The 24,202-nt window shown below is 39.0% G+C and overlaps 1 protein-coding gene across 1 annotated transcript in view; it reads right to left on the reverse strand.

The window, feature by feature from the left end:
• Positions 1-812: 812 nt before the first annotated feature.
• UNC80 (unc-80 homolog (C. elegans)) overlaps positions 813-24,202 on the reverse strand; it is a 181,056-nt gene continuing 157,666 nt past the window's right edge. The window contains exons 55-65 of the mRNA XM_004674811.2: positions 23,967-24,090; positions 23,032-23,238; positions 19,680-19,864; positions 18,964-19,129; positions 16,674-16,853; positions 13,440-13,578; positions 11,447-11,503; positions 4,781-4,862; positions 3,704-3,815; positions 2,926-3,122; positions 813-1,635 (exon numbers count right to left, since the gene is read on the reverse strand). Coding sequence (XP_004674868.1) covers positions 1,372-1,635; positions 2,926-3,122; positions 3,704-3,815; positions 4,781-4,862; positions 11,447-11,503; positions 13,440-13,578; positions 16,674-16,853; positions 18,964-19,129; positions 19,680-19,864; positions 23,032-23,238; positions 23,967-24,090 — 1,713 coding nt within the window. The 3' untranslated portion in view covers positions 813-1,371. The remainder of the gene's footprint in view (positions 1,636-2,925; positions 3,123-3,703; positions 3,816-4,780; positions 4,863-11,446; positions 11,504-13,439; positions 13,579-16,673; positions 16,854-18,963; positions 19,130-19,679; positions 19,865-23,031; positions 23,239-23,966; positions 24,091-24,202) is intronic.

Here is a 24,202-nt window from a genome sequence, read left to right on the forward strand (position 1 = left end):
GACATATACATTTCATACCCAGTGTAGTCAAAAGTTTAAGCATACAGATGTTTTAAATTCATTGCAATATAATCAAGTCTGTATTCAACTTCAACTTGAGCACTAGAAAACACACCCCCCTCACACATATTCACACACATGCACTCCACCATACCAATGTAAGCATGTATATGACTTGTTATATGTTTAGTCATTATGTAACAGTTTTCCAATACAAACTCAAAATGTTGAAATTCCACTTTGGACTATAAGATGCCAAGCCCTACTATATGAATCACACACTAGAGATGGCCTCACAAGCCTTTTAAGTTTTAAGCTTTTCTTGAAGTAACTGAATTTTCAAGTTAAAATAAAACACAAGTTGACAATGAGAAGTTGCTCACTTTGTAGTTTTTTCCTTATAAGCTTATATGTCTAAGGATCATAGGAATATTATTAATGTTGAGAAAAAGTTATTTTATTGACTTAATTCTAACAACAATAATCTAATATTTGAAAATATGCCCTTGAGGGCAGGCACAATATAGTGTAAGGAAAATAATCAGATTTCCCAATATCTTCTTGTCTTCGTAGTGCAGTCAGGGCTAGATGTATCTCTTTCTAGATATTATACTTTATATTTCATTTTTAAAACATAGTACAAGCCAGTTGGTTCTTATTAATTCAGAATTATGTCTGATTATTTCTAGAATATTCTCTCTGATGTGATTATTAAATGAAATAATCTTATGACACTAGCATTTTGATTACAAAATGCAATGAAAATGATAGTTCAAAAATAAATATTGAAAAGTCCATAGCTGTAAAAATAGTATTTTTTTCCTTCTTCTCAATGACTGTTTTGTTGATCAAAACAAAAAAATGGCTGCAGGTTTGTTATTTAGTTTCCCTAAACCAATATTTTTCTTATTGGTTACTTTCATGTAAATTGTTACTTGTACAGCCACCTGATTTAGTATTTTTGAAACTATAAAAATAAATATTTGCATGAGATGTATAATGTGAATAACCTTAAAAAAATTGCATTCCTTTTTTAGGACATACTCTGTGGTACTATTCCTAGGTAAGCAGCTCTGTAATAGTATACATTTTAATTATTGAAGGCTTTTTGAATCATAAACAATGTGCAATGAAATGGCTCTTCCCCGTATTCCTCCCTGGGTTTTATGGTCTTCAGCAACCAAGCGATGTTAGCCATTGCTTTTTTTTTAAAAGATGTTTATGAAACAGTGTGTGCATCGGCAGCAGAAGCTACTGAGATTTGTGCCACCCGTTGGATATAAAGTGCTACGTTTTCATCTTTTCAAAACATGAGCAAAGTGATCCCCTCCACCTCTTGTCCATACCTGGAAACTCCTAGAAGATAGGGAACTAGACATGTGATTCATCTAGAGCTATATCAGTCTCCCCAAGCTCAGTGGGTGTGAAAGTGAACTGGCTGGACAGCAGGGGATTCTCCATGCCATTTTCCTCGCTGATGTGAAGGACGGTGTCTCCATGCTGTAGAAGGATGGAAGTCTCAAGGCCTGTGAATTCATCAGGGTCTGAGAGTTGAGTGGAGAGCGGGCTGTGTGCTGCCGCGCCATGTGCCTCAGAATCCTCCTTCTTTTCTCCTTCAGGGAGGAGGGTCTCACTCTGTGATCAAAGGATCATGGAAAAGTAGGATGGGTGCCATGCAAGAGCACAAAAATATTGTTATCTAGCTGCACATGCACAGCAATTACAGGGCTAGTCCCTGCTCTAGACTTGTTAAAACATGAGCTCTTCTAGAGATGCTTTTGACTTTCTAAAGTCTCAGTTTTCTGACCTGGAACGGGTGTTTCCCTGCTGCTCTTACACACTTTGAGGATAAGACAAGATAGTGTTATCACAAGGCTTCTTAACTATCAAAGACGCTACAAACATATTTCCCCTTTACTTTAAATACCACACAAGGGCCTCCGTGGTGGTACAAGGGGTTAAGTCTCAGCATTGTGAAGCTATTAGCAGCCACTGCAGCACAAGTTCTATCTCCAATCAAGGAACTGACCCACATGGCATGGCCGACCTCTCCTGACCTGCCTCAGCAGTGTATTTCAGTAGATCTGCCTGTTCTGCTCCCCACTCTGTCTCTGGTGAATCCACACCTCTGTACTACTCTCCAGTTCTTGTATGCTTAAATGAATAAATCTTTTAAAGAAATACCACACAAGAAGAATATGGGGCCTACTAGAATTCAATTATTAAAATTGAAAAGGAAAAAAATTCTAAGCAATGATAGTGAATATCACTAATAATGATATTTAATCAAAACAAAAAGTTCCTCTCTTAGGATATAGCTCTGTACTTCAAAGCTTTATCTAAATTGATAATCTATTTTTATGAACTATCTTTCAATGGTTATTTAGCAATGAAATATTTTGTTTTCAATTTGAAGAATATCTAGACTTCTCAAAATACTTCAGTTGATGTCTTTCTCACCATATACTTTATATAGATTTTTGTTTCCATGATGACATTACCAATGTCTATGTCACCAACAAAACATTGCAGACACAGACATAAATTTTATGGAACAAATTTGCATATCCAAGTAGTTCTTAGAAGATGGGAGCAGAGTCTCAAGGGGTTAAGTCTCTGCATTATGAAGCTAGCAGCAGCCACTGCATCAAGAGTTCCATCCCCAGCCAGGGAGGGACCCACATGGCACAGCAGACTTCTCCTGTCTTGTCTGCTGCTCTCCCAGCAGTGGACTTCATCAATCAGCCTGTTCTGCTCCCTACTCTGTCACTGATGAATCCTCTCACCCCCTACTCCTGCACCTCTGGCCTATACCCCAGAGTTCTTGAATGCATAAAAGATATAAATCTTAAAAAACAAAACAAAACAAAACAAAAAAAACAAGAAGGTAGGAGCAAATCTTGTCTGTGGCCCTAGCAGCCTCACCTGCTTGGGACTCATGCTGTGCAGGTCAGCAACAACAATGGCAGGGGAGGATGTGAGGACTGGCTTGTCCGTTCCTTCTGGTTTCCGAGATGGAGCTGGACTGCAGCCCTGTGGCTGGCCCAAAGCAGGAAGTGTGTCTGTTGGGGCAACTGTTGGCTCCGGCTGAGCCTCAATGAAGGTCACAGATCGTTTCTGATCTGCGGTAGGTTAAAGGTAAGGCAACAAATAGAAGAGTGATTAGGGGCAATACATGCTGTCAGCACTTAATTCGCTTTAACCAGTGTCTCCTGGTTCTGGGTAGTGATACACTGCGGGCTCATTAATATGTGAGATCCTGTTTAACAATTTTAAACATATGTTCATTTCACCTAATGAAGAGTAGAACAAGTCAAAAATCATTTTTATACACATGGCCTAAAGCAAGATTCACACAGAACAATAGGTAACATCTGTCATAGCTGACAAGAGAACTTCAAAGACCCTATTATGCATTATTCCTTTGTCTTCAGTAAGACATAACAAACCCTGCTCCTGGATCACATAAAGAAAACACAAACTGCACTAGTCAAACTTCAAAGCACTAGTGTTTTACCTTGGATTCTTTCAGCTCCCTAGGTATGTGGGGGTAGGGACAGGGGTTGGAAAGTTGAAAAGGATTTCTGGGAAGCTTCCCTTATCCAAGTAACTCCCCAAAGCTGTGCTTAGCTGCAGGAGCTCAGTTGCAGGCTTCCTGCCCATCTTGTTAACTGCATAGTCAGAGGGATGCAGCAGGCCTCACCAGATGGCTTTGTTTTAGGTTGAATGCTTCTCCGAGTGGTAGAGAGCCGAGCCCCGTGGCGGTTTCTGGGTTCAGTCTGAGTCTTCTGACGTGACAGTAGAGGACGTCTTAACTAAAGAGAACAGGCAGAATCAAGCTGGCAAGAAGGGTCTAACTGCCTGGGAGGAAATCCTGTACTCAGAGGATTCAGACTATAATTTGTTCCTTTCTTTATGAGTCTCTGTGGACTCATAACTATAAGTATTAGATTCCTGCATCTCCTTTAACTAGTTCTATCTTACAATTATTACTCATATAAATATATATCCTAAGAAAATTTACATATATATATGTATCCTAGGAAAATTAACATAAATTAAAATAGTCAATATGAACCCATGAATTTTAAGATACAAAATTAATAATGATAGTTTACCTGCCAGCCTTGCCTCATATAAAATTAAGTTGGAACACATGCTAAGCCTCAAGGGGAGATTGATAGAAAAATCAGAGGTGCTGAGAAAGTGTCTAGTACCCAAATCAATCCTAAGAAGCTGCCACAAAGTAATAAGGCCTCCATCTGACTTTTTCTTTCTTGAGTTGCTCCTCTTTATTAGCTGGAGTCCTGAGGCACTTATTACTTTTTATATTTTTATTTAGGGAGTACGACGCAGCTATGGGAATTTTAAAGATGACCTTTCCTTTGATTTCAGTTTTAAATTGAATCATTAATCTTCAGTAAGGAAGAAAATATGACTGTGTCTTGGCCTTTATACATAACCAGGTCTTTAATCAACTTTATAACAAATCTGCCTTGTTCAGTAAGTTCAGCTGGGAAAGGGTTCTAGGTAGGGAACAAATAGATTTTACCCCCCATATTTTGCTTAGTCAACAGCTTTGCTAATAAGATTCAAAGCTCAAAGAGAAGCTAAAAACATCCAGCTTGTCCAAGCACTTAACACATTTTACAGTTGCTCAGTATGGCTTATTTCAAATGGAGAGAAGGCAAAATATAATCTTAATACAGGAGGGCATTAGAAACTGAAGAGCAATTCCGTTTCACAGGATGACTCTCTAACCCTGTCAGGGTCTGCTTACCTGCCTGAGGCCCCTCTTCCTCCCCAGAGGCTGCTGAATGAGGAGGTTCTGTTGACCAGGTTCGCTCTGCACACTTGCCACCCTGTCAAGCATCAGCAGCATTAGCATACTCTGGAGAGACGGTGGAGGCCATCCTCTGGTGGGTGTTAGCCAAAATCACTTAAATGAAAGTCACTTCAAAGATACCACTATCTTTGAAGGAAGGTTGGGAAAGAGTCCTGGGATAGGCGTTTTCAAAGGTTTAGGAGGAAGGACGGGGCCTGGGAGCCCCAAGCTGCCAAAATTGAGATTCTGTTTTCAATCACGGATGCCATTTCTATCATTCAGCAAAAACATTGGTTCAATCACACCCCTGGTTTGGAAGCCACCAAAAGGTTTCAGATGTCATAGTCTGATCTCAATTTTTTTATTTTTTTTATTTTTTATTTTTGAGGGGAAGGGAAAAGGTGGTAACAAACAAACACAAACAACTCTGTCACATGGATGGGAACACCTTGTTTTAAATTTCAATTTAAATGAAAATAAGATGGACAAATATCAAACACATCAGACACAGAATCCATTTGGGTGAAGGGGCACATTCAACACATGTTTGCAGCCTGGAGTCTGTGACTACCGAGGAAATGAATAGTCACAAGGATAGACAATTTAATGTTTCTTTTTTTGAAAAAAAAAAAAAAAGGTTTTAGATTTTGAGGCTGGCAAAGTAGTAAGGCTATGATTGCAACTTGGAAACTTTAATATTGAGTAGCTGCACTCAAACATATCAAATGATGTAGAAAAGCAACAACCTGCTCCCCCCAAATTTACTGTGTATGTGTGTCTTTTAAATGCAAAAATGACTACTGACAGTGGTCACTATATTAGTTTGGGTGAAGCTGAAAATACTGACATGGGCCCATGATCCTTTTTCATTCTGCATGCATGTACAATAGATATTAATAATGGGAGTGGGGGTGAAAAAAAGAAATGTGCCCCAGAGAACACTGTAATTCAGTGGTTGATGCCAATGTGATTATTTAGTTAATGGGTTATTCATTTCTGCTTTGCCTTCGCAAAAGGAGAGTCATCTACGAATAGCTTTTAGCATAAAATATTCCACAGAGGAATCCAGAGTCAGCAACTCTGGAAAAAGAAAGACTATATTCATTCATTTCCATTTTTTTTAAAAAAAATCAGGTACTTTGAAAACTAGTGGCAGTTGTAGGGAGAGAAAATGGTGTCAAGATAGACAATCAGATGTTTCCTTGGTTGTGTTAACAACTGGTTAATCATCACATGGTTGACACAGTCACATTTTTCATTTTTTAAGTCTTTTTCATATTTCCACTAAAATAAAATCAGTGCTTCCCAAATGGAGCTTATTAATTTGGAAAAGTATTTATGAAATAAGGATGTAATTATATCAGAGTTTTGCTATATAGGATATACAATTTAAACTTCTGTAAAGAGTACCCAAAACAGATGTTTTTTAAAACTTTCTTGTCCTCCTGAATAACAAGTTTAAAATATCAATGTACTTTGTATTATCTTTATACATATATGACCTGGTACCATATATGGCCATTCTGTGCAGATGGAAAATTACCCCCAAAGGAACAATGCAATAAATTCTAGTAAGCAATCCAGACTATGTTGCTGGCATGTTTGAAGTGACATCTCCTTCTTAATTATATATTTCAACATGTCTTAAATTGGGAAAAGTATTCAATTACCATATGCACAAAAGTAGAAACAAGTTTCTCCCAAATACCAAGCAAAGCTTTCATTGGAATGGATTCTTCATTGACATCTAAATGTTACCTCAGTCTCCTTGGCCATAAAGGGAAGGCAATACTTACCACCTACCTCCCATTAAGGTAGAGAAAAGAAGTTAGTTGATGTAAAATGGTTTGAACATGAAAAGTGACGCATATAGCATGCTTACTTGTTTTATATTTGATATTGGTAATGAGTTCATTGCTTCTAGAACACTAAAGGAAGTATGTATAAAATGTCTTGAAAATAATTGGACAGAGAAAATGAAATCGAGGCAGTCCTCTCATCTCATTTTTATTTGGTACTCTGAGATTGTGAGAAAAAAAAAATGGTGCAAGAAAAGAAAAGAAATACACATTACTCAGGGAGTGTTAAATGTCAAAACATAATGGTAACTTACAATGATTATTCCAAGGAAGGATCATAAGCATCAAAATTTTCTCTATGGATAGAGAGGCTTGTAGCTAAGAAATGGATCAAGTTTATAGCTTTAGTAGATAGCTGTTCTATGCAAATGACATTGCATTTCATCAATAGAATGCACACATCAAATGAATTTATAGAAGATGTCCTTGGAAATATTTCCCGTCTAATAAGTTGTCTTTTCCCTAAAAATGTGATTCTGACATGTTTTCATTTGGAATACCAATGTCTGGTTTAACTATATGCAGTCAGGACACATTAATAGCAAACTGCCAGAGAAGTTATTACTGGAAGTAATTTATTCAGCACACCCTTCTCTTATTGGGGGTATATCACATGTAAAAGGAAGCTTTATTGTAGCTGTTCTCCATGGGATGTAATATTTCAGTTGTCTGTAAAGCTTGTGATGTGTGACCATACATGTGCACTACTAAGTCAACCAGAAGACCCAGTTTTTGCCCTGAACACTTTCCTATAGAAAACTTGTTTCCCAAAAGGATTAACCTTGGGAATGAAACTGGCTGATGTCCAGTGTTTTCTAAGCAATAGATTAAAACAATAAGGAGAAAACTTTCCACATGGAAACTAAAGTCATTCTTCCTATTTTTGAATTACTAAAGAATGACACTCTGACAAACCAAATCATAATCTAAACCTCAGAAAAATAAATGCAACTGGGGTTTGGCAGAACTGGTTTGACCCAACTCTATGAAAAATAGAAACACCTTACTCAAAATGTGTGGAAGTGATTTATATGTTAGGGAAATTCAAACAAGTTAGGGGAGCCATCACCACAAATAATCTCTTTTATCCTGTTTCAGCAGGATAGCCTGGACGGTAATGTGCAAATACAGATCTACCTCCTAATGAAATTTATAGACCTGGTGGTAGTTCTTAAGCTACAAAAGAGGGTTGAAGGAGTCATTGAGTAATACAATAGAAATTTGTGACATTCATCTCAAATTTTTAGTTAGTTGGGGGTATAGCTCAAAATATAGTGTATTTCATACTTAAAATTTTAAGAGTCTCATGCTCTATTGACTGAGCTAGCTGGGCTCCCAATATACTGAAAATTTTTAAGTAGAAGTAGTGGGTAAGACTAGCACACAGAAAATGAATTGGTATGTATTGTTTCATTTGCACTTTTTGTTTCAGTTTTAATATGGTTAGAGAACTCTAGAGGTGAAACACAAGACACACAGCATAGCATTTACCCTGAGCCATTGCCTTGTGGGAATGCATACAGTCAGCACCAAAGCAACCAGAGAGCATTTGTAGATAACAAGGAAATTAACACTAGACAAAAGTCCTACTTTTCCCTTTCCCAGTAAAAGATTATTGTTTAAAATTTACTTAGCCTCCACAGCAGCCAAGAAAATGTATTTTAAATGCCACATAATTTAGAGATTAGAGGCTGGAATCAGATTAAAAAGGGGAAATAATCTAGATCTTAAATATCCTGTAAGAATAGATTTAGCAGTAGAAAAATACATATCTGTGAATCACAACACACATTTTCTTAGTTATTAATTTTTAGCTACATGAAAAGGTGGTTTTAATTTTGCTCTTTGTACTTTGGGTGTACTTGCCAAGTTTTCATATTTAAAAATGTGGATGAGCATGATCTACTAAAGAGGTTATTTATATTTTGTTTCACCCAGGCTATAGAGTCTTGTTCTAACTTGAGCTACATTCTTATTTTTCACTGTGATTAAAATGAACCTTTCAAAATCAAATAATGTTGTAATCTCCCTTTTCTGAATTAAAGTTGTCAATTCCTGCCTTTCAAAATGTTCTAACATGTCCAAACAAAATCTAATCCTCAAGTCTAAACAACCAGGCTTAAATACTTCAGTAAACCTCTGCATGTTTATATTCTTGCAGAAAGCATAATTTGATCTGTATGTGTATATGGGTGTGGGCACAGGGTAGGAACATTTGCAATGAATTTCTATATCTCTAAAAGCAACACTCTCAACAAAGGTAATTCTCTTTAGTGTGAAGCTTCTAACAGGCTGTTATTTCTTTTGATGCATCTTTTAAGAAATCAGATAGTACAGGTTAAAAAAAAGGAATTTTCTGAAGGTCTGCAAAAATTTTACTGGTTTCCACATATTTATCAGGTTATTCTAGTAACCCTGGTCTTTTCCTCACATAGCCCTTGACCAACTTGCCCATTTTGCCTGAAACAAGTGCTCTTTTAAAAGCGAATCCCCAAAATTTACTATAATGTCTGTGGGAAGTTGGGGTGCAAGGCTGTGGCTTTTTACCTACCCTTAGGAATTTTCCTTAATCCTTTAAGCTTTGAAGCAGAATTTTCCTTATGACTTTGCATGTCATTTAGATATTAGGTGCTCAGGTGTGTGCTAAGAGTGATTTATAAGGTTAATGCTTTACTGCTTTTTTATTTTTTTTAAAGGATTTTAAGAGTTTGCAGCATAGAAAAGTTTCATGCCAAAAATAAGAAAGCCTGGAAATCAAATATAAAAGATATGTATCCTCTCTTATAAACCCACCTCTCAGTAAATGCCAAAAGTTCCTCTCCTCCAAAGAGAACTTGGTGACATGATGGAGTTCAAGAGAGAAGATCTGCAGTGCATGGCAAAGGTGGGCGTGCTAGTGGCTGGTGGAATGCTTCCGAGTTCATAGCATTATTTACAATTCAAAGTGAGAACCTCGTCTTCTGGTTTCTTGACAACCATGGCCAAGTCTGGGTAACTAACACCCAGAACTAAAACAAAATCATTTAGGAGCAATAGATCAACTGATCTGAAACAGTCATCGAAGAAGCCCTGACATGACTGACTAATTTAGTTGTAGTCAAAATCTATAACTAGCTCTCAACCAGTCTCACGTCACAGGAGCTTTGGACTTATTCCCAATGGCACTGGACAGAAGGTAACTGAATTTGGTTCAGATAACTCCAAAGCATTCATGTGAACTCCAAGCCAGCCAAAGAGGACACATCCTTTGGAGAATTCATAAAAATCAACTCAAACTCACATCTCATACCAACCCCAGGCTACTATTCACTCAGTAAGAGCAGAATTTGGTTGGATTATAAAAGGTCTAGCCCAAAGCCAGCACAATAGAAGTCTGGCTTAATACTTTCTATTCTCAATAAGTCTCTGAAATCATCTTCGAATCAAGGGTCTCCTATCTCACATATCATTTTAAGCATCAAACAAATGCATTCTTTGCAAGCAGTGGTCACGGTGCCAGACTCAGTTCAGATCTCATCAAACTTTGAACAATGAAGGAGAAAACATCTTGAGGACATTTTTACTCTTCCTTGTCCCCAAAACTCTTGATAATGAAGCTAAGTCTGCATTCCGCAGCACTTCCACGTTTACCACCAATGAAAGACTGATCTGTCAAGGCAAGGGCTCGCAAACACAAATGAATGTCATGAATTATGGGTTTCAGTTTTTGAAAAAAAAAAAAAAAAGGTACACCTAATGATGGACTAATTTCCCATTTTCGATTGGCAAAAGAAAATGTGAAATCTGAACAAGATGCAAAAGAAACAAAGGACAACCTTTCACAGGAACGGCCTCTCAACATTTCCTCATCTTTGTGATAAAGCAATAAACATGGTATATCGTACTCACTACATAATGTACACCTGGAAGGAAATGTTTTCTCTTGAGATGGAGCAAAGGTACTCTTAGAATGAACAGAAGCATTACCCCTAATGAGGATTAGTTGAGAGGTGTGAATCAAGCACAAGATTAGGAATGTTTGACATGGTTTATCTGAGTGTTAAAGGTGCAGTCCCCCTTTCTGAAGCTTTAAACCAACAGCTGAGATTATACATTGTCTGCATGGCCAGATTCTCTTACTTACTGAGAAATGTTTGTGTCTGATATGATCATGGCTCAGAGTCATCTTTGTGCTGGGACAGACATTCTTTATAGAAATACTCTGAACAAGCTGCTATAGTAGCTTGCCATGCAGCTTGCATCCCAGAGAGGGAATTATCTAAATTGTGATAACATTGCTGCTCTTATTTCTTGTATCTTATTTCTTGTTGTTTGTTTTATTACCATGCATGGTATTAGCTCAAAGACCTGTTTTGAGTTAATAAGGGGTTTCTTGGTGGTGAGAGGTTGGATTAAAAGGTTTCTACAAAACAATTCTTAAGGAATATCAGTGTGTGTTGTGAGGGAGTGAATTAGATGGGGTTAACATTTTGTTTATCGAACTCCTCGGATGTCCATGGGATAATCACATAAAAGAAATCCACAGATTTTTTTTTTTTATCTAAGTGTTTTAAACCATTTGTTATTAAACTGTGAAGCTGAAAACAAAGGAGACTACACCTTTGACTTCCAGGCTCGTGTGTTCATGAGCAACAAAGGGGAAGGAATGGAAAAAGGTATCAAACGGGGCGAGAGGAGACAGAGAGACAGAGAGACAGAAGAGACAGGGAACAGCTAGTTTCCCAGCACAGACACCAAAAGACAGGTAGCGTTGACACTGTACCTAGAGAGGCTGCCCTCGGCGGCCAGGCCCTGGGAGTCATCGAGGACATTAGGTTCACTGCAGGAGGGGTAGGGAGATGAAGCATTTAGGGAAAGAAAATGCAAACAAATAAAAGAAAAAGAAAAAAAGGCATGCAGTTTTCTGCTTCCGAGAACCAAAAATAAATTTAACAGAACAAGGAAGGAAAAGGAGACAGTCAACCATTTCACCTTGTGCTGGGTTTGTCAAGACATAGGACTCAAGGCAATGGGGGAGGAAGGACTTTGGATGGATACGACTCTACTTATTGGTCAAGAGTTGGGATTTAAAATGAGCTCCAAATGGACACATGAGCTCTCAAACTCACTGCAGAAGGACTCTGTAGAAGAAGAACCGTTTGGCTGGGTGGCTATTATTTTTCATCTGAATTACGCATGTGATGTTTCACTGACCCTGCTCCTTTCTTATATGTGGTGACATGATCACACAGAAACCACTTACCAAGAACGGGCACAACCAAACTCTTGGAACCGATGCCATTAAGAAAAACAAAGAAAGAACCCGACTTCTGCTCATTTTGCAATGAAAATGTCAATAAACAGTGGAAAGAAGATAACCCTGAAGAATTCTCATGGAGCTTGAGTTTACCTCCTTACTCCATCCTCTAGTGACTGAATTGTAAATGTCAAAAGAAGGAATCTGTCAGGTTGATGGAAGAATAATTAGTTTATTGATTTATTTGGATGCAGCTAATTTGGAGATTTGTGAACAGAAAGAGTCACACCTTATCTCTCTTGTCTTTAATACCTAGCATTGAGCTAAGCACCCATGAGACACCCAATAAACACTTGTTAAGTTGGAAGGAACTAACTCATTTGGAAGTTGAAGTATCTGTCCCCCCAAATCCATGCACTGTAAAAAAGTCTCTGTCCCTAGAAAGAAGCTCTCTTTTCCTAATACACTTTGCTTCTTATATATTATCAATTATTGCAATAACTAAATAGGCCTAAAATACTGTTTTCCTTACAGAAGATCACTTTCTTATTAATCATCTCTTATCATTTCCCCCTATAGTTGATATTCTGCAAAGTTAGGCTCTATTTCATAAGTATAATTTCATCCATATAGTTGATGAACTGATGGCTAAAAGATTTGGGCACAAAGTATTTATGTACATAATTGGTGTTTATATGAACATTAGAATATGTCCCAATTTTTAATACTTTCCTTATATTAAATAGAGTATGTCCTGATTTTTAATACTTTCCTTATATTAAATATATGAATCTATAAGTATTAAGGATAAACTAGCTCAAGAACTCTTTGAAATGATTCAGTTACTCAAGTGAAAATGTCATTTTCACTCTGAAATAGATAATGTTTGACTCGTTTCAGATCATTTTACACAGCATGCTTTATATATCATAAAATATTTTTGTATACCGATTCTTAGAGGGCAGAGAATACATAAATTATTTTAAAGGAGTTAGTCACAGAACCACAGAACCATAGATGGGGAGGTTAAAGATCTTTAGAACCAACCTCCTCATTTCCAAAGGAAGATTTTATGGGTCCCTTTTAAGTGACGTGCCCATGGTCATAGACAGAGGCATGGATACTTTTCAACTTGACTAAGCCTCCAACAAATACTGATGACCTATCAGAAGTTAAGTTTTCCCAAATACATCAAGCAAGTCCTATTTATTTGCCAGTACTCATTGTTAGCACAGCTAATGATAAATCTGAAATATAAGAATGTATTCAAAAAGGAAGATCACGTATCTTCCAAGACAACAATTCTTGAATCAGAAATCAGAATCCCATCATCAGGCCTTAGATAATACAACATACTGTTGCCTGCATGACCTGATTTGAAGAGTCCTTTGTTGGACGTCTACTTTAACGATATGATTGTTTGCATCCCTTTTAGCGGCTTTAGCATAACAGAAGTCAATTTTCAGAATTTCTACCTTTGCCCCCAAGCACAGAGTATAAGACACCCATGGCTCTTTACCTTTGGCTGGGTAACATGCCCACCTCAGCCTGAGGTGCAGACATGCTGGAGACATGGCTGGAGAACCGCCTCCTTCCAATGGTGCTCAGGAGGTAAGCTTCCTGCTCACTTACCACACTGGGCATGCTTACTGAGTCATCTGGACGGGGAAAGGAATAGAGTTACTGTGGGAGCTATGATATTGATCAGAAAATCAAAACTCCTCAGCCTCATCCTTGGCTTGAATAAGACCTGAGGGCAGGCCCAAAGCTCAGTTGCCGTTCACCCCTATGAACAGAACCCGAACAAAACCTCAAGAGTCTCAGGTATTACTCTGAACAAAGAGACAAATAATCATTCATGTCCATAAGTCTCTAACCCTGAACAGACTTCATGAATCAATGGGAACTGCTTGTCCACTTTCACAAGTAGAATATTTATAAACGCCAAAGAGTGCCTGGATACCAGAGATCTCAGAAAAGCTGGACTATAAATCATCAGACATTCCAGAGATAGTTCAATAAGGGATGTTGTTATTTCATGAGTCAAGTATATTTGACTTTCAAAAACTACATACATTATATTTAGTGATTTTTAGACCACTTATGGAAAGACTAGGATACTTTTAGGAAAAAAAAAAAAAACATTTAAAAGCCTATAGAGTTAAGAAACAAATGCTTATTTTAACCTAAATCAAAAATGTTATTTTGTCTTTTTGTTTAACACAGTATGTTTAAAAGCACTTGAAAATAAACATTAGCACAATGCTTTTGAACAGGTGAGCTTACATCTCTGTGAACTAATGTTGTTTAGTTTTGTTTGTCTGTTCCTTTATTTTGTTTAATGAAACTTATCTTAAACCAAAAGCCTGAAAATTAAAAAATGCCAGAAATTTTAATTTGCTGTATAATGACTAACTTAAAGTTGACATGAACAATATTCACTTTTTTGGTGTGGTCACAGAGAAAAGAATAAACTAATGTGTCTTAACATCATGAAAATAGTGGCAGACCTGAGGAAACTATTTCTACAGTCTTTTTTCAGGTCCCCTTATTTCGCAATCCCCCCTTCCCCCAAACTCATATATCACTTAACACTCCCTCAATATGTGTTTGATGGTAAATCACATGCTGCCTTCCAGTCATTCATTTTTAGGTATATGGTAACTATTATTTCTTTTACTCTACAGTACATCACAATTAGTATTCTGAAATAACCATTAATTACTATATAAGATAGTGAATAAATTAAATTTTAAATTAACTCTTTTAATTTTAAAATTATTTTTATCTTTATTAGGGACAACATTGGTTCCCAACATTTTATGTAAGTTATTCTTTTGTTTAGTGTTCTTTATCAAAAATTTCTTCTCCTCGATAAGATAATGTCAAAGGTCTTAGAGACGAAGAATGTATCTTTAAATTAAACATGCTCCTGCTAGGTTTTAATGCATGCTTAATGACTGGATGGGAAACAGTTTACTATAAAGCAGTCAACTGTCAAGCTTTCACTCCCCACCCAGTATAAATTCACAGTCACATCACATACCACAACATCTGTTAACAACTCTGTTTTCATTAGGTAGTTGGGATGACTGAGAACACATTAGCCAGAACTGTGTTGATGTTTGTTTAGGAGTCTGGGCTCATGAGCAATGATATCTCGGTCTCTCCACTTTCTTCCTCAGCCCTTTCCCACTGGGTAGGCCATCTGCTTATTCGTACCTTACCTACAAAATATATTTAGTTCCACAGGAGATAGGTGGGATCATTTCTTATCATTAAAACATTCCTGGGAGGGACTGTTTCATGTCTTCAAGAAAAATAGATATTACTTTAAGTAATTCTGAACTATCACTAGGATTTAATATTTAAACTGCTGATCCTTGTCTCTCATTTTGTTTTCTTGCTCAAGATTTTTCAAGAGTTCCATGATTATAATTTTAGGAGCACTTCTATGACCAGGGTGAGTTAGAAATAAGTATGTCTGCAGGTCAGGTGCATGGCAATATGGCTATTATTAAAATAATATGGTTATTATTTTATTAATCCTAAAACTAAAATTGAAATGTTATTGATAAGTTTCTTAACAAAGCATTTATTTTGTTCTCTCTTCTGGATATCTAATTACTGTAGGATACTAAAATACTTTCAGTCATCTTAGTAACAAAAAATCTAAATTCAACTCCTACTCCTCTATTTAATTTAGCTCAGAGTAAGGCTTTTCATTTGGTGTGATAGAGAGCTTCTGAGTGAAGTTCTAATTTTTTTCTAATTCATAAAGCATTGAAAGCACACTTCTATAAATTTTATATCAGTGTCTTTAATAAAATAATACAATTAAAATCCTCATCAAATGACAATGGTATTTATTTTTAAAGATTTATTTATTTATGTATATTCAAGAACTGGGGTATGGGGCAGAAGTGTAGGGAGAGAGAGGATTCACCAGAGACAGGGTAGGGAACAGAACAGGCAGACTGAAATCGATTGCTGAGGAGAGCAGTGGGCAAGACAGGAGAGGTCTGCTGCACCATGTGGGTCAGCTCCCTGCCTGGGGATCGAACTCATGGTGCAGTGGCTGAGAATAGCTTCATAGTGCTGAGACTTAACCTCTTGCACCACTAGGGAGGGCCCAGCAATGGTATGTAAAGGTAACATTCACTTTTACTTTTTAAAACCTACAATGAAGTAGGTCTGAAGTATATTCTTGACTGAATTTTCCTTCTGTCCCTGTCACCAAATCAAAAGCAGTCATATTAAAATCTCCTGGGCTACTTCAGCCCCTGGGGACACTCAATTTAAGTTTGGGATGAATTCCCTCCAAATAGCTTGCCATTCTACATTCTAATGGGTATAGCTGACTAGCCTTGTCATCTCTCACTCTGCCTTGCCAGGAGAGGGGCGGGGTCATGAAAATGCTGAGCAACTATCTAAGCAAAATATTCTGGAAAACAGGATTGAAGGCTTCCCTTAGTTACTTATCCACAGCTTAAAAGAGCCTTAATGCACTATATAAGTTCAAAGAAAATTTAGGTGTCACCACAATACTACTTTTATTGCTTGCATTCTTCCTAAACTAAAGGTATCAGAGAACTTATAAGAGCAGACAGTAGAAATGATGGAATCTGTCAAAATTCCATTTTGAATTCTTCTGTAAAATTGAGCAGGGGGTCAGAGGTAGAAAAACTTCCCAAGTTCTCATTTGCCTGGCCAACATATGTTGCTCACATCCCTGATTTTGGGGGTGACTTACTTTCCTCATCTTCCTCATCAGTGCGGCTCAGGGTGTCCTGGGAGGCCTGCTGGGAGGGCTCACTGTCCTGCTCCCAGACGGTGCCCGTGCCGGTATTAGAACGGGACATGGTGGCCAGGCTCAGGCGGTAGGCAGAGGTAGAGGTGCCCACGGTGCTGATGGAGGTCTTCCCCTGGTAGGCTGGTCCAGAGCAGAGGAAATCCATGGTAAGGGTCTTTTTTTTTTTTTCTCTCCAAGGTCAAGTATGTGTTTATTATTTTTTAAAATATAATACAAGGGTTTATTTTGCGCCTCTTTCAATCTCAGTTGTAATCCCCATGGACTTCCTATCACCAAATCACCCATGTGCCACCACCATAGTCCAGTGCACTCTACCCACCCCACCCGTTTTTGATCCCATTCCCCTTTTACCCCTGTAAAATGTCTCTGGCATACAGTTGTGCATTATTATTATTATTATTATTTTTGGGTAAGGATCATTTTTTAAAGATTTATTTATTGACACATATAAGAATTTTATAAAGAATTTATTTATTGACACAGGCCAGAAGTGGGGGGGTGGGTGAGAGGATTCACCAGAGACCCAAAGGGAGCAGAACAGGTGGACTGTCTGTCTGAAATACACTGCTGAGGGGAGTAATGGGCAAGACAGGAGCAGTCTGCTGAGTCATGTAGGTCAGCTCCCTGGCAGGGGATCAAACTCCTGCTGGGGTGGCTGGAATTGCTTCATAGTGCTGAGACTTAACCCTGTGAACCACCAGGGAGGCCCCATGGTAAGGATCTTGAAAGAAACAAATATTTGTTCAACTGCCTCCCACTTGTCTTTTCAAAGGAAAGACAGTTTAATAGTGTGCCCCAGATAAATGATCTTTAGACAAAGTAGCAAATAGAAGAGAGAATGTTTAAAGTAAAAAGAACTGACTGCGGATGCACTTATGACTGAATAGTTTCCTTGTGGGAGTTTAATATTTCTAGCTATCAAATGCTTTGTTGTTCCTCCTCTCTCATAACGTTTCCATTTCATTTTCCAAAGCTAGAAGCATGCAAATTAATGTTGACCTACTGTTTTGTTAAACGAGTTTCTAGCTTGGCAGATTTTATCGCCTGGCACAAGCATACAGAAGTAATAAGCATATGATCTGACAGGAATCCCACAATCAAAATTAGAATACACAATCAAAATGTGTTCACATTCTCCTTTTCGGGAATTACAATTTATAAAATCTACGTTATCTTATTTTATAAAGCAGAATATTTGAATGACACTATATAGATTCCACATTTTTTTCTATCTTGAATACGCTGCAAACAATAATAAAAGTTTTAGAAACCCCCCCCTCCACCACATATATTTTGCTTGTGGGGAATTACTGCCCTCTAATGGCAGTTAATGATTTTTTTCCCTTAGTAATGTGCTATTAATATAATTGTACAAAGTAGACAGTATATTTCTAAAGAAAATCTTTTGAATAATGTAAAGAAAGTAATGCCTAACCCGCTGACTCCAGTTCAGCCCTCTCCCTTCAACTTGCAAACAGATAATCCATTTTGTAATCCATTATGGAGACCTACTTTAGCCCTCACAGTTCTCAACTGTCTTGGAAGTTTGTGTGTGATTGAATCTCAGAACCCTCATTCATTGAGTGAACTTTTATACACTTTGCAGGTATGTGTGTGGATTAAATGAAGTAGCAGCTATGAAATAATCTGTAATGTAATAGGATGCCCAATAAACATAACTCTCCTCATGTTCAATAAGGAAATTAAGCTAAGAATTTGAATACCTTTTCTCTCCATTAAATATTCAGCAAATGTCAGGACATCATTTAATAAGGTTACAAACTAAGTCCCCATTCATTACCCAGCAGGCAAGTTTGGGAGGTTGCATGGATAAGGGAATTGATAAGGTTGCCATGGTAACCAAGTCATAATACTGGCCCCTCTACTAGAACAAACAGCCCAGCTCCAGGAACGCAGGGACAGGACTCATTCTGTGTCAAACACCCCCTTTTCTGGTGAATTCTTTCACATCGGCTTCCAACCTCACTAGACCACAAAAGCTTGTCTACTGAAATGATGACTGAAAGAAATGCTTAGAAAAGGAGTGCAATTAAGCTCCTGTGCCACCCTCTTGATTTTTGTTCTGTTGTCAATGATGACAAGGTCAAATCTACTGGTGTACCACATGGCCAGACCATCACTCATACAGTGGGGGCCAGGACCAGGCATTGCTTGGATAGTGCGGGTTCCATAATCCACCAACTCCTAAATCCCCCCTGCAGAGACTCACCAGATCCGCTGTGAACTGCTTCTTTGAGAATTTTCAGCTCACTGTTGAACTCCGCAATGAGGGAGCTCTTACACAGAGGGCGCGGGATGAAGCGCCTCTCCAGCTGGTCGGAGATGTGCTGTCGGGCCGAAAGCTCTTCATGATTCTCTGCTGGCTGGGCCAGAAGCTGAAAGGCAGGCAGAGATTCTCAGGTCCTCAATTTTCCACTTGAAAATGGCCTAATTGTTGAACCTACTTCACAGCTGGTTGTGGTGAAATAAGGGGAGGCAGATGAAGTTCTTTGAACAGAATTTCATGCCAGAAGTTTTTGATCAATACATTGCTTTTCAGTCATTGCACCCAGGAAATCAGGGCATTATAAAAATGAAAGATTGAGTAAACCCTCAGGGCCTCTGAGGAAAAACATTAACTCTCCCAATGAGCGTATTTTAAGTTAGGTCGTAGGTATGCGTGGAATAAAGGAGGCCATTTTCAAACTCATTGCTTTGGGTCAGATTTGGGGGCGGTGGGGGGGGGCAGATGCAGGTTGTTCAGTGGAGAGGCCAGGATTTTATAGACTCTGAGACTGTGAAAGTACTTCTAACATGAAAAGCTATCCTCTGGGGCACATTTTGGGGGCTGTTGCTAACGGTTCCTACTAACTGGCTCTACAGTGCTTCCCACAAGCCCTCCTGCTCTATCTGCCTTAACTGCTGGAGGAGACCCTCACACCACACCTTGCACTGGATGAAAGGGCGCAAAAGCACAAAGATGGGGATTCGGGTTCGCACGATGAAGTCCAGGAAGTCCCACAGAGCCAGGCCGCCCACCTTCCGCAGCGCCATTTCCTTCACCTGAAGACTCAGCCAGTACCATTGGCATCCCAGCTGCCTCTCAAAGCAGACGAGAATCACCTTCAAAGCTTCACACCAGGAAAAAAGAAAAGTGAGTTGCTTTACACTGCAGTAGGAGGAAGCCCGCCCACCTCCAGCTACCTATCTCACAACCTTCATGCATGAGAGAGAACCTTTTCAAAATTTCTAAGCTTTTCCCTTCTCTCAATAAACTCACATGTATTCCTGAATGAGGGAGTTATGGCGTCAAGTCACAGATTTGTGTCTAGCAAAGATGTTGTGATTCTGACTAGGAGAACACAAATATCTTTCTTAAGTGCACTTAATTACAGTTTTGGAAAGGACAGAGCAAAGTAGCTCATGGAATGATGGGGAAATGTGTTGCAAATATCATGTGTGGCTAATATTCTGTGTTCAGAAAGTGTCTCATAGTGACTTTATGGTAATACCTGTATAGCTCTCACTTAAGCTAAAATATGAACACTTTAAAATATTTTTCTTTTAAGTATAGAAATAATATGATTTTGTTAATAAAAGTAAAACAAAGACATACAGAGATGAACAAAATTAAAAAAAAAAAACCTTCCCTTTCCCAAACCGACCCAAACTGTTTTCCGGAGGTAACCAGCATAGTATTTGAGTGTATCCTTCCAGATTAAAAGACTCCATCCCTCCCTCCACATCCTGCATGTTGCTAAACCCTGTTGCAGTCCTTCATGGTATCTCTCTCAGATTCTGGTAGTCCTGTTACCATTTACATTTAGTGATTTATCTTTCAGGAAGCAGATTTCCTGAACAATGTGTCAGAACAGGCTGGAATGTTGTGAATGTGTCAGAGATTATGGTGGGAGCTTCTGGTGTCACCCAGTTCTCCCCACAGTCAGCCTGGGGGCAACAAGGTAGTCCTGGGTCTTTTGGATCATGTCTCAAGACCTATCTTTGTGTATTAAAGACATTCAGAAATCCAAGCCCCCCAAACCCTCCAAATTCACTTCTACCTTTACCATGGTGAGGGCATTTCTTACAACAAGGTGTTGTAAGATTCTTCCTTACCCATCTTCCTCCTTAAAATTCATTTTTCATAATAATCACTCATCTCCATTCCTTCTCCTTAACTAAAAAACATATGAACAAACAAACAAAAATAACAGAAAGCCATACTCCCCTTTCCTTAACTTGAACCTGAGATTCTTCTACTGCTATTATGCACCTGTTGGTATTCTGGATTTTTGCAACACAAAAGCAATGCAGTGAGGGGCTTACAAGCAGCAACTTTGATATCTCATGCCTTGGCTTAAGTTACTTTAAAATTAAATAGTCAACTTTTCATGGAGGTAGTATTTGGATATTGCCACGATAGTGCATCCACCACTCAATTAACCATAGTCCGCAGACATGCTGCTCCCTTCCTTTGTTCTTACCACTTCCCCTACCTCCCTTCTCCTGATGCTTCCATTCTGTTATCAGCTATGAAGGGATGGTCCTTCAACTTGTCTTTACCAGACTCTTAGTTTCTCTATATATCACATATTAGTGATGTCAAAAGACTTGAATTTGAAAGCTGACTCTGCCACTTACTGATTTTGTGACTTTTGCTTAGTTACTGAACCTTTCTGGGCCTTAAGAGTTTTTGCCCCTAAAATGAGAACATTTCCTTCTTTGAATGATGAGAAATCTATGTGAGGAGACTATAAAGTATAGAAAACACTGCTTAGTGTAGTAGGTGCTTGAAATCAATGTAAAAGTAAATACAAATTAGAGGTCCAGTAGTCTGGCCAAGTAATCAAAATACCCTCCCTCGTCAAAAAGGTAGAAAGTGGAGAGGACAAAAGATATTCACTCATGAAGTGTTTCCTCTTTCCTCTTCTTACACAGGAATCCCTCTGTCCCCATCATCCTCTCAACAGCCCCCAATATTTTGCAGGGCTCTTTGTTGGTGTTTAGATTTTTTTTTTAAGATTTATTGATTTGTTTTATTACGTATACAGAACTGGGGTACAGGCCAGAGGTGCAGGGGTTATGAGGATTCACCAGAGACAGAGTGGGGAGCAGAACAAGCAGACGTACTGAAATACACTGATGAGGGGACCAGTGGGAGAGGTCTGCCACGCCATGTGGGTCACCTCCCTGGTTAGGGATCGAACTTGTGCTGCAGTGGCTGCAGATAGCTCTATAGTGCTGTGCTTTAACCCTTTGGTGCCACCAGGGAGGGCCCTGTGTCTAGATTTTGAGTTGATTTCCTCATGTCTCAGGCAACTCAACCCCATGGGTGTAGATCTTTCTACATCCTCGTTGTCAATCACATCATTTTCAAATTAAGCATTTGTAATGCAGTCCAAATACTGTCCCGGGCTCCCACTCCACACTCCAAGGACCTTTTTACTCATGTATCATTTTCATATTATACTCCCCACCAACATCTGCTCTGGTGAATAGACAAACATCAGGCAAGATGTATCAACTTTCACTTTTTTCAGATTTCCTGCTGCCAGTGATCTTTATTCTCAGTGCCATGGTGAGCGTGGACTTTCTCCCCAGCTTAGTGCATGGGGCAAGAGTGGCTTTGCAGTGCTCAGGGCTGCCTGGACAGGCATGGTAGGGTAAAGGTAAAGTAGGAGTTGAGGGAGGAAGGGAGTGGATAAGTTCAGGATGACTAGGGCGAGCAGTCTCTGAGTGGTCTCCCTGGAATGAAGAACACCTGGGGAGTGAAGGATACACTTGTCAGGGAAAACAGCTGGTAGGGCACGATCTACTCTGAGGCCACCATGTCCTGTTGCACAGGCTGTGGCCTGTTAAGCTGCAGGGTTTCATTCTCATGGGTGATGGGCAGTCAGCCCCGGGGGCCAATGTCCATGCACACCATGGAGTCTACATCTGGTAACAGCTTCCTATGAGAACCACGTGAGCGATCTCCTACTTCATCAGTGAGGAAGAATTCCTACTGCAGATGCTTGCCTCATAAGCACAAGCACACTTCTGAAAAACAACCAAGTAATTTAGGCATCACAGAGATGAAAATACTTCCTTTTTTAGAATATGTTTACAGAAGGAACCCAGGCATTCTTGGGAGGCAGATGCTTTTCACTTGTTCAAGTGGCTTTTTCACCTACTTTCTGGATCAAGGTCTTTGAAAATATTTTTTCAGTCAAAGTAGAACACGGCTAAGTAGTGCATCTGGGTAGCCATACACATGCACACGCACATAGATGGCCATGGAGGGAGGAAGAATACCCACCCAAGTACGCAGCTTGGCTGGTAGACTCTGCGAGTCCTTCCCTGCGCAAGTCTTTCCCAGCATCCCCAGGGGTGGAACAGTGGGCGGGGGAGCTCTCCACCATGAAGTTCTTGCTCCTGGACGTGCTGATGATCCGAGGGGGCAGGAGCACATTAATAACCGTCTGTAGCAGCAGCTGGACCTCAGGTTGCTCCAGCCATGGGCTATCTGAGGGACAGAGTTTGGAGAAGGGAAGCAGAGAGAAAAGTCGCAAGGAAGACTTTGCACATTAGACACAAACAAATTCAGCTCTCTTTCCAATGCCAAACTAGAACACCCTAGAAATGCAGGTGCTTTCCCACCAATGTCAGTTTCTCATCTGACAGAAAGTGCTCCTGTACCTGGTGTTTTCTCTGTAGCTGGCCCCCAGAATCATGTTCTTAGCCAAAGCTCCCGCTTACCATTTCAATCGCTTTCATTTTTTCTGCTCACACACTTATAATGTACTGTCCTTACATTCGAGACAAATTTTTCCTAAAGGAAAAATCCCCCAAGAAAGAAAAGTAATGAAAATATGCTGGAATTGAATGAGGGTTGAATGGCAGGATTTGTGCTAAACCTGGCGATAGGTTTTTAAAACCCATTCAATGATCACTCCTCATCAGACTGAACTTTAATTAACACCATTTTCTTAATTGAAACAATGTTCTCCTGACGTTGGCTGCACTGATATGATTTTAATTAGGATGTATCATTTAAGTCGTGGAGCAGAGAAATTCTGGCCCAGGGTAGCTAAAATGAATAGAAAGGAAAAGTTGACTTCCTAAAGTAATTCTGTTTAAATGACTCAGATTCACTTCAGAGATGGCCTTCATGGAGAAAAGAAAAAAGAATAACAGCCTGACTTTTAAGAAAACACAACAATGATAAATTTCCTTTAGTTAAATTAATCAGACCTTTGCTTCCAGATCCTACTGTGAGCACAAATGGGATGAGCAGATTTAAAAGCATCCCCTCCCTTCGCTCTTGGTTGGTGAATGGGGAGATCACATGGCTTAAGGGGAAATCTTCTTTTAAAGCCTGTGCAGCAATGATAGAAAAAAAAGATTAATTGACCCCCACACCCATTCAGTATGTTTCACACAGCAGAATGGAGACGGTGACTCCCTGCTGGCTGCTCCTGTAAACTATG

This window comes from Condylura cristata, unplaced genomic scaffold, assembly GCF_000260355.1.
Source record: "Condylura cristata isolate star-nosed mole 26May11 unplaced genomic scaffold, ConCri1.0 scaffold00002, whole genome shotgun sequence".
Lineage (NCBI taxonomy): Eukaryota > Metazoa > Chordata > Mammalia > Eulipotyphla > Talpidae > Condylura > Condylura cristata.